Source organism: Lipophrys pholis (genome assembly GCF_963383615.2).
Source record: "Lipophrys pholis genome assembly, chromosome: 4".
In the NCBI taxonomy this organism is placed as follows: Eukaryota; Metazoa; Chordata; class Actinopteri; order Blenniiformes; family Blenniidae; genus Lipophrys; species Lipophrys pholis.
In genome coordinates this window covers 4,616,556-4,627,734 of record NC_137637.1, presented here as the reverse complement: position 1 = coordinate 4,627,734, position 11,179 = coordinate 4,616,556, and the positions used below count along the sequence as shown (strand labels likewise).

At 43.5% G+C, this 11,179-nt stretch overlaps 1 protein-coding gene across 1 annotated transcript; it reads left to right on the top strand.

Annotated features, from left to right (window-relative positions):
* Positions 1 to 10,976, top strand: ldlrad2 (low density lipoprotein receptor class A domain containing 2). Its single transcript, XM_080462086.1, has 5 exons — positions 1 to 176; positions 4,416 to 4,901; positions 5,465 to 5,614; positions 6,119 to 6,247; positions 8,494 to 10,976. The coding sequence occupies exons 1-5, from the start codon at positions 107 to 109 to the stop codon at positions 8,787 to 8,789; spliced, it is 1,131 nt and encodes a 376-aa protein (XP_080318212.1). The 5' UTR covers positions 1 to 106; the 3' UTR covers positions 8,790 to 10,976.
* Positions 10,977 to 11,179: the final 203 nt, after the last annotated feature.

Sequence of the window (11,179 nt, the reverse complement as noted above, 5' to 3'; positions counted from 1 at the left end):
GTTTGTGATGGAGCGCAGGAGGCTGCAGCTGTTTTCTCTGCTGTGATGGGGACCGCTTTTGAGTTTCGGGGCTGATTTGACCGGACTGGACGCGCCTCTCTCAGCCATGAAGGAGCTCAAACTGCTGCTCCTCCTGCTCTGCTGCTCCACACTGCGCAGCTCAGCCATCGAGACCGGTAAGACTTTAACTTCTGGAAAGATTCCTCAGTCCCTGGCAGATGGTTTGGACGTTCTTTCCCGTCCTCTCTTTTCCTCTGTGCATAAAACGCACAATGTGGAGCCTGTTGTGTCGGGTGCAAACAGCAGAGCGTCGAACAATCAAAGTCTATCTACTTTTTCTGTATTTTTACCAAATATACAATCTCATAAGTGACGTTAACACTGAATTAATTGGCTTAAGAGAAGTTAAAGTTTTTTCTTTTCAGACTGAAACATTTGGTAATGTGAAAAATGTACAACTTTTTATCACATTAGTTACATTTCTGAGCGTCCACAAGTTTAAAGAAATTAAATCTATTGAAAGTTTCAGAAGATATTCTTTCAGTCTTTGAGGTGTTTATGTCAAATGCATGGTCTCCGGCCCAACACTGGAGCTCCAGGGAGTCGATGGATGAGATGGATGGATGGATGACATGCAGGATTCAAGCTGTGCACTAACAACAAGCTCCTCTTTAGAAACTTCCAGTTTGAAGTGATCCATTTTTAACCTTGTCCATAGACACTGGTATCAGAGAAATAACCATGTCACTTTTTGCTCAGGGACTTATGGTGCTTGTTTTTGGGGGACTGTGGGAGGAAACACACACACACACACACACACACACAGGGAGAACATCCATACAGAAAGGCACCAGCTGGATTTGAACCACGACCTTCTTGCTGTGAGGCAAGAACACTAACCACTGCGGCACCGCATGGAGATGGATCGATGGGGGATAATCTGAATCTACAGTTTTGAGCAACAACAAAGGGTCAAGTCCACAGGATGACTCTGCAACTCGTTAACAAACACAAAGGAAACTTATCCACCGGGGAACATAGCCGTTAAAGATGGCTCTCTTACTGCACTAAAACTGGGTGAAATGTAGAGTTTTTGTTCTTTACAGATCATCATGCTGTTATTTTACTTGTTTGTTGTAGCTTCATGTGAAAGGAGTTCCCTGATCGAGCAGATCCAGACTCAGATAGCCACTTTCAGTTGCATCAGTTGGAGTTAGAAAGTTGTGAGACAAAGAAAGATCAGACAGAAATAGAAAAACAAACATGGTGCAGAAAGATAATCCACATTCTGTAGACTTGATGACTGTCGGAAGAGAAGCTCAGTGCAGAAAAGATCTCCTAGCAGTCTTAACCTATAGCAGCTTACCTAGAAAATGGTCCAGGGTGGCCTGAACCAGTCCTGACTGCAAACTTTATTAAGTAGAAAAGTCTTCAACCTGACCTTCAACCTAAGTAGAGATGGTGTCAGCCTCGCTAACTCAAAGGGGGAGGCTTCAATCCTCGTCCCCAGCAGGATGAGCTAGTGAAGCATTATCGTCGGCGTCACAGTGAGTCTGTGAAAACATACATGGCGAGGACTGCAGGGACCGTGTGTGGCGTCAGGTTTCTACATTTGTAGAATTATTTTTTTAAAGTAGGTGTACTAACCTGTAGCGATACAGAGTACCGACACTAGTATTTATTAAATGTCATAAAGCCTTATTCAGACTACATACACGCACAATGTGCAAAGGCTGTGTCGTTGCCTCGAACCACCTCCAACCGCCTCTGCATCAAAGCTGCGCGACGCGTACCTCCAGAAACCTTCTGTCTATGCACGGCACTATGCCTCCTGTCGACTGTAGACCGAGGGGCCGAGCACGCTGGTTTAGCATGTAGCATGTAGCATGTAGCATGTAGCATGGCTCAGAGTTACGTACTGAGCATTTACACTAATGAGCAACACCGAGCTAACTCTGCCAAATGTCTCTGGTGAGGAGGTTGCTGGGTTTTACAAACTATTTTTCTCCTCTTGATATTTTGTCAGAACATAATTTAGTCTGTCTTACTTTTGTCATGGTCAGTAATATCAAAGAATCCCTCGTCCATTTATGAAACAAAGTTTGATTTATTGTTTTTCCATGATGTCTCCAATGGAACTGACATTTGGAGATGTTACTATTTTTGGCTCATCATTTCACTGGTCCGACCCATTGCAGATCAGATTGGAGTATATTTGACCCCTGAGCTGAATTGAGCTCGACACCATTGTACTCTAATGGTAATAAGAGAGCAGAAGGATGAGCGTGAGAAGCGTTGGGGTCAGCAGGTGTGGCGTGATCTCTCTGAGTCACTGGTGTTGTTCTAACACATGCTGCCCTTTCACCAACAGTACAGTCTCTGAGACGTTTCTCACTGCGTACAGTGGTGCTCTCCTGATTAGTGACACTGAAATGAACTCCATTAACAACAATAGTGTGTCACAGCTGTTGAATTTTCAGCCTGTTAAAGTCTTTACAGCGCGCCGAGCGTCCTCTGGTCACCCGTGTTTGGGACAGTGTCCTCTGTCTGTTCTGTGTTTACTTGTGCCGTGTGGAGGCGATGAGCCGTTTCCCACCAACTGGAGCTTCTAGACATTCCTGGAGGTCAGAGCAGGAGGATCTAGTTGTCTCCCAGGGTAACCCAGCCAATAAACTCCAGGGTGGTCATAAATTTCCTCATTATTTGGCCTGCAGCCCGGAGGCAGGGGGCAGTGGGCAAGTGAGGGTGGGGGGCAGCTGTAGCCGGATCTGCCCCACCGTCTATCCTGCTTTCTTTCATATCATGCCGATCACATGGCTGCTTGGACCTAACGGGGTTTACACTAAAGTTTGTCTGTGTTTTTGAAAGAACTCAGGCGTTCAGCTTGTTGAATTAATCCATCCATCCAACTCAGTGTCAGGTTGGCTAGAACCAAACAAGCTGCATCTGGGCCAAGGCAGGTTCCACCCTGGACCAGTGATTTGATTTGATTTGATTTGATTCAATTCATTCCAGTTTGTATCACGGAAACAAATCCAAGACAGTCATTTCAAGGCACTTTTACAGAGAAAAACCAACAATTCCACATGAACAAGCAGAAGCTATGGTGAAAAGGAAAAACTCCCTTTTAACATGAAGAAACCTGCAGAACCAGAGTCAGAGGTGGAGACCTTGTGCTGGTCTCCAGAGCTCTAAATAGTTTAGGTCCAAAGTACACCTCAGATCTTCTGTTAAGTTCTGATCCATCAGACCTTTCAAATGCGATACAACTTTTGCCAGTAGCAGGTGAATTTGAATTCTTTATATCTCAATATGAATCATTCATTTTGAACCTGAATTGATCGGTTTGATCTCATTTGAAATTGATTCTATTTGTTTGAATGTTTAGCATGATAAAATCCAAATTGTATTTCAAAAGAATTGTATTTCTTTCAACTGAAAAATTCAGCTTCCTAAATCACTCTCACTCTTTAGTTACACTTTTCTCCATTCAGATTTAGTTTTTTGATTTTTGATTTTTGATTTATTTTTGCCACACATCCGGGACCTGGTGTGAGGCAAATCTAGTCGAACGCAGATGGAAAGAAGTTGATTTTATAACAGCAATGTGCTTCAGGTTGCCATCACGTGGAGTAAACACCCCCAATACAAATAATTATTGGAAATACGACGTGCAAGTGGTGTACTGGCCAGCTGGCATACCAGAACAAGTCCTGGTGGGCCGAGGCCATCACTCCTAATATATAGAATTCAAATTCACTCCCCTAACCCACATACTCTCAGGTCATCTTGATCGAGCCTACTTTCTGCTCCCAGAGTCAGAACCAAACACAAAGAAGCGGCTTTTAGTTTTTGGGCCCCAAATATTTGGATCAAACTCTCTGAAAACGTCATGATGCTCCGACTGTAGGCTTCATCGATTTTCCAGAAGAGATATACGTATGATGATTACCTGCTGCTTTGTTTTATGTAAATGTAGTTTTATTTGTACTGTATGTATGTCATTGCTTCTATTTAATCCTGTAAAGCACTTTGAGTCTGAAAGCTGCTGTGTGAATAAGGAATTATAATAATATATGACCTTAGAGCACAATAAGCATTGCCGTTCTATAATACCAACACAAACACCTTCATGAAGCCAGCTTCATCTTCTCCTAAGAAGAATGGGAGTATAATACAAGGACTAATTGCAGCCTTAAAAATATATTTTCTCCCATACTTGACTTTGGCTGATGACTTCAGTGGCTGGAGGAGAAAATCTTAATGCTTGCAACCCGTCCCGCACTACCAATGCCGCGATTCTGTGTCCAGCATCCAGTCTACTCACGCCTTCAATGAGAATTCAAAAAAATGAGTAAAATACTGTGAAATGTGTTTGTGAGGATTCAGACTGAGGTGTTTTCTTTCCTTCTCAGTGAACGTGGTGGATTTCTGCGGGCAGACAGTTCGAGGTGACGGCATGATGGTGAACTCACACCAGGAGTCCAAGAAATACTACTTTGTTACCATGGCGACCGACTGCCACCTCACCATGCAGGCCAGTTCTCCAAAGGACAAGGTCCAGTTCCACTTCCGGTTCTTTCTGGTCTACAGCCTGCTGAGGGTGGCGCCTCTCAGCCCCGCCCCCCTCTTCCCAGAGTCTCCTCGAGACTCCGCCCCTCTCAACCCCAGAATGGAGCCTACATCTGGTGAAAGTGGGGGGGACCCGTGTCACGCTGGTTCGTACGTTCAGTTCTACGATGGCCGGGACAGGAACTCTCCTCCACTCGGACCTCCTCTCTGTGGGAAGAGCCCACCTCGCCCGGTGCTGTCCACACGAAACTACCTGACACTGAGGCTGGTGACCCGTGGTACTCAACCCAGGGTCGACTTCATTGGGGACTTCACCTCCTTCAGACTAGGTAAGGTCAGTCTTGCTCACAACGGTTAAAGCTGAACCAATTTTTTTATTGATTTCCACAAATGTGCCTTGTTTTGATTTTGTCATGACTGACAATTGCTTTGGCTCCAACATTCACATGAACCTGTTTTAGATAAAGCAGGCGTACAAGATGAATTAATAGATTCTAAAGTTAGATTGTGATGTAGATGTTTCAAATTGGTGTATATCATATGCCGACAGTAAATATAAAAATGAGATTTATTGCAGCAGGTTGACTCTTACAACCAATAGAATCCATATTTTTGAATAAGTGGATTGAGATCATTTGACAAAGATCTTTTGGTGTCATGTCATTATTTTCTTTACTTGATGAGATGCTGGCCCTACAGTTGGTGTTTGGCTGTTTCACTGTATTGCAGGATGTGTGAACATTTTTCTGTTTGTTTTTTTGTTTTCCTCTTATGTCAGTTTGCTCAGTTGTTTAAGGAGATTGTTTTTCAATCTTAAGAATCCACCTTCTGCCCTGTTGATATTGGTGAAGCAGTACAATGCAAAATATGAAAACCATTATTTTCTTTTTAGGGTTCAACCAGTCAGAGTGCAGCAGTGAGCCCTACTTTACCTGCAGGAATGGGAAGTGTATCCCTCGCAGTCTGGTGTGTGATGACAAAGGCATTGACAACTGTGGCGACGGAAGTGACCTGGAAGAAAATCTGACCACAGGCTGTAAAGGTAAGTTAGGCTCATGTCTGCCCCCAAATCCTTCATCAGAGGATTTAGAAATGTCTTGTAGAAACAAAGGGACATGACTTCCTGAAAGATCGAGATGACTCAATTGTTAATCAAACAAGGTGCAATAACAAGCAGATTGATGGTCATGGTCATTTTGCATCAAACTATACTGGATTGACTTCAAATGCCTGATTCAGCTTTAACTTGCATTTGTGGATTGTACAGTGAACTATGGCCACAGACAGTGATTTATGGAAGTGTTCCTGACCTGTAAATTGGTTTCCAGTATAAAATCCATCCCGTCTTCAGTGTAGTGCTGCCTGATGAACAGACATCAGCAGCATCCAGCATTGACTTTTGTACATAGCGATTCTTCCCAAAATCATTTCATGATGTTGAAACTGTTCTGTTGTGATTCACACAAGAGTTTTTAAGATTTTCAATTACATTTATTAAAACAAAATAGTCCTTCATGGATGTTGACCCAAATATATCCTTCATCAGCAGGTCAGCTCTTACCTCCCGATTCTCCTCCTCCGATAGCGACTCCACCTCCCGCCTTTGAGAATCCGCCCACCGTGTCCATGAACTGTGGCGCTCCCGGCAGCGCTCCCAGCCATGAGTCCGCAGCAGGTGAGTCAGCGCAGTAACACGGCAGGTTTATATTTTGCTCTTTAAAGCAGTATAAATGACTGTGTGATGCACAGCGCCTTCAGCCTGAAGTCATTTGAGAAATAATTTAACAAAGTGCCCATTTGGATGCAAAGTAGTCAGATGAAGAGCCTTAGAACTAATAGTGGGCACCATTGAGTTGTTAATTTCACCAAAAGACTTGTAAACCAATAAATGTTGATGGATTCTCATGGGGCAGGGCAACCTTTTGAGTGATCTGTCTCTATTGGAGTGTCAGAGGAGCAAACAGAGACTGTCTGGGCCAGATTTTAAAGAGCGAGCCAGCTCTGGCCTGAGAAAATAGCTATTCTTCGGCTCACACTGTTCCTCCGAGAGACTCACATTCGCCTGGTGTGCAAATTACCAGCTGTTTTATGAGCTCAGATGTATTTCACTGCACCCCGATGTGCACACAGTGGGGAGCTCAGACTGGACAGACTTGTAATTGTTGTTTGTAGGTTGTATAGTTTCTGGTATGCCCAATTGTTATATAGTTACAAATAGATATTCAAGTTTCTGTAAGAAAAGTATTTGTTTAAAATAGGGATGCAGTGATACCAATACCAGTATTGGGTATCCATCAGCAACAACGCCCGCAAGAGCGGTAAGTGGTTTGAAGATTCTTTAATATTACTGAAAATGTGAAAAGTAGGACAGACCGTAATTATGTTCACCCAAACTCTCAAGAAGAGAAGAGAGATATTTTGTAAAACATCAACAACTTCATCACCAAAGACATTTGGACCAGCAGTTAGCCCATTGTCGCTCAGGAGTTCAACTGCTTAGCACGTAATTCTAAGCTGTGCTACATGCTAAATGCTACATGCTACATACTTCGGAGTTTCAGGTGTCACACAGCAGCAATGTTCCATGATACACATCATTAAAGTCTGACTGAAACACTCATTAACTAACGGGATATGGTAGATAGAAGGAGGTCCTGAGTAGCAAGCCAGATGCACTGTCCTACTATGCACTGGGATGCAGGATTACTATTGCAACAACACATCATCAGTAGGGTAAAACTAACCTGTCTCACGACGGTCTAAACCCAGCTCACGTTCCCTATTAGTGGGTGAACAATCCAACGCTTGGTGAATTCTGCTTCACAATGATAGTAGAATTCCCAGCATCCCAGATGCCATGGGGGATGAAACCCCAATCTCCGACTCGAGAAACAGGGATAGATGTGGTTGGTACCATAGGACACACTCGAAGGGAACCAGTCCGGTAGAGGAGCAGGGCCAGGAGTTATGGACAAATTCAACTCAAAGGGCTTCCGAGAGGCCAGGACCCTGAGGCCAGTTGAGCCTCTCCGATTGTCCGTTGGTGTGAGGATGATGCCCTGAGGAGAGGCTCACCCGCACCAGAAGCTCACAGGAGGTCTTCCAGAACTTTGAAATGAACTGTGTTCCCCGGCCCGACAAGACATCTGAAGAGAACCTTGAAAACATTATTAAGGAGAACCTCGTCTCCTTGGCGGGTGGAAACATGGGTAGGGCAATGAAATGCACCAACTTAGAGGTACACAGTGAACCACAGTGAGTGTATGTAACATCATTAACATTGTCGATATTTCATTTGAACAAATCCACATGAACGAGCATAAACAACAGTAGAAAGAAAAAATCTCTTTAAACAAGAAGAAAGGTGGAAAACCAAACTCTGAGGTGGAGACTTTCTGCTGTTCCGGTTGGAACAGAACAGAGAACAGAGACAGTACAGACGACAGAGAGAGAACAAATGTGACATATAATAGTGATACATGGTGAGTGAGAAAGAAAAGAAGTGTAGGTCCTCCAGCAGTCTGAACCTACAACAGTTTCACTAGAGAATGGTCCAGGTTGGCCTGAACCAGCTCAAACTGTAAAAACTGCTTTCTTAACTAGAAACTGTTTGCCTCCATAACTCAAACTGGGAGCAGTGGCAGAGATCACAGCAGGACTTCTGTTGTTCTGAGGTTGTCACCATTCAATTTGGACAGAAAGCCAGAATAAACACATGCTATTATCTAGAACTGATCTGAGAATCCACCAGCATTTGTCTTCACTGTGATACTTTGACAAACAACAGTTTGGAGGCGAGGACAGTGGAAGTGAGTGGGATACGATGGAGCGAAGCTTTAGAAATGCCAAAAGCCATGTATGAAAGATATGACTCTCATCAGACTGCAGAATCAATGTTGTGTTTTGTCCCTCCTGCCTCAGACTCTCCCACCCCCTTGTCCCTGCTGGTTCTCTACATCCTGCTGGGCATTGTGGCCGGAGGCGTGGTGCTCTGCTGGTGCTGCTGGTCCCCGGGCTGGTTCCTCTGGCGCGTCAGCATCTGTCGCTTCCTACCCTGCTGCAACACGGCCTGCTCCTCCTGCCACTTCTGCACCCACAGCAAGGAGCACCGGCTGGCGAAGGTCACGCCGCACACGCCACCGGTCAACGGGTTGCCAACGAGCGTGGCGGCTACTGCCAACAGCGCTGAGGAGCACGTTAGCACGGCAGCCGTGTAGAGCAGAAGGAAGCGTCCAGTTCTCATACGGAGAGCTGTGAATACAGAACAACTGTGACCAACAGAGAACATGCTGAAGAACATTTCATGTGGTCCAGGACACACGACCTGAGAGGATCTGAGTTCTGGATGAACGGTGGTTTGTGTGCTTTAAGAATCGTCACGCGCATCCTCGTGCTGAAAAGTCCATTACCAACAAAACTGCACATGCATGTCAACAGCGCCGTCTGGAGGAATCACGCATCATCTCTCTACACCGGGTGTGTCAAACATCCAGCCCAGGGACCAGAAGCTGCATGCTAAGGTCCAATCTGGCCCGGGACAGTATCGCTCATCATTCATTCTTCAGTGTTTCAAACAATTTCACTGCATGTTATACCTGATGCCTCCTTTAAAAAAGAACGTAATTGTGGTTTTGACATTGATTTTTCTTTAAACAAGATTATTGTGGGAAATAAATGAACTAATTTTCTCACATGTTCAGACCCTTTGACATGAATTTGGGCTTTATGCAAGTGGGTAGCAACTGATAATGTAATCCCAGCCAATAATGTTATCATTTCAGCAAAACAATAATGTAATAACTTGCCAACAGTGCAATGGCATTTTGACAATTCCACAACTTACTGTCATTTTTAATAACTGACAGCTATAATAATGTAATAACAAATAAACAAATCAACATTTCTTGAAAATAGATATTTTTAAATTTTTCTGCAGTTAGTTTATAAATAAAACTATAGATGGTCGCATAAGTTACCAAATACTATGCAAACCTTGTTTGTACATTTGGTTTTATATGTTTTTACTTTACTACATTTAAAATAGCTGCAAATGATGCCACTATTGGCAGATATTATTTTATCAGTCATTATTACATTACTGGTTGCTACGAGTTCCCTGTGGAAATGGTTTTGATTCTCAAATGATTCAGTTCCTCCGTTCAGTTAGAGGGAGACACTAAACCAGTTGGAATAGTAGCAGCAAAACTAAGAAACGTTTAAACCCAACAGGCCACGTTACTCAGCCGCTCTCTCCACTCAGACTCATAAAATGTTCACAAAGATTCAGAGTTGGGCTCAAGTATCCACCCCATCTCCTCCACTCCTGTGACTTTATCCATCATGATACCTCCCTTCTGTCCCTTCTGGCTGTCGCATTTACTATTTGTGCATTCATGCAGTTGGCAATCAGTATAGTTACTAGTTGGGAAAAAGCAAGATGGCCTTCAATATATTACTTCTGTCCAGAAAACAGACAATCAAGCTCATCATCAACAGACATCAACAGACATCAAGAGAAAGAGAGGTGAGGCAATTATCAGTGAGGGCGGTGCATTTCACAGGTCTGCATATCGACTGTCCAGAATGCTCTTGGTTTTCTTCTGCCGATATAACAAACGTTGGTTATAACGAATGTTATTAAGCTTTATAATTACAAACAGCCACTCTGTTTCAGTGAAGACAGGGTGTTGTACTTGTTTACCTATGAATAGGAGTTGTTTCTTTAACTTTGACAAAAAACACAACCATTTTGTGTGATGTCACGAACTTCCATGAAAACTCCTAGTTTCACACTATGAATCCACCTGAGGCTGTCAAACACAAGCCTGTCAGTTTTACAACTTGGGAGCTTGGCCAGTGTGTTTCTACATGAAGATGATGTTGTGATGTAGGGTACAGTTCGACTGTGGATTGTATGAAAGTATAAATGTATCTGAAAGGTACTAAAGGGACGACTTCCAAAGTTCATGGACTTCTGAGAACAAGAAGAGAAATTCAGTTGTTGGTGTGTCCAGTTTTTTACTCATGTTCTTGTTTATGTTTATTGTGAACTGTTGTTACTGTCCAGTGCAGTCATGCAATAATCCGTTGGTTCCAGTTTGCTGCTTTGACCAAATGTGTGCTGTGGACACATGGTGAGGAGACAGAGTCGCCGCCCTGCTGTGGACAGCTGCGCTGCCTCAGAGACATTCCTGCGAGCATGCCTCTCTCCTCCCAGCCGTGAGCTGCAGTTTCCTGAAGACACAGAATGAGACGTTTAAGGCTCAAAACTGTGTCTCGGAGTGCACATCTTGTAGGAAAAGCTATCTTTGTGGTAAACGTGTATGAACCTTGAACATGCTGTTGTATTGTAACAATTTTAAATAAGTCCCAGATGAAATGATTATAATTAAACAAGTCAAATCAGCTGAGAGGTGTAAGTACAAAGACCTACTGAAAATGTTTGGATTATCTTCTGTCACAGCAAACTTAGAAACAAGGTCAACACTGTGTTGTTACCTACTGTGCTACTGTTGATATGTGTAGTGTGGGTCCGTACGTCTTCAATCAATCAAGCAAGCAGCACAGCAAAAAAGTGCAGCCAAAATATACGATAAAAACTAAAGTT

Excerpts from the sequence above, each read along its gene's own strand:
- ldlrad2 (XM_080462086.1), top strand. The coding sequence starts at position 107 with ATGAAGGAGCTCAAACTGCTGCTCCTCCTGCTCTGCTGCTCCACACTG. Across the intron at positions 177-4,415 it reads CAGCTCAGCCATCGAGACCG|TGAACGTGGTGGATTTCTGC; the intron begins GTAAGACTTTAA and ends TTTCCTTCTCAG. Across the intron at positions 4,902-5,464 it reads CTTCACCTCCTTCAGACTAG|GGTTCAACCAGTCAGAGTGC; the intron begins GTAAGGTCAGTC and ends TTTTCTTTTTAG.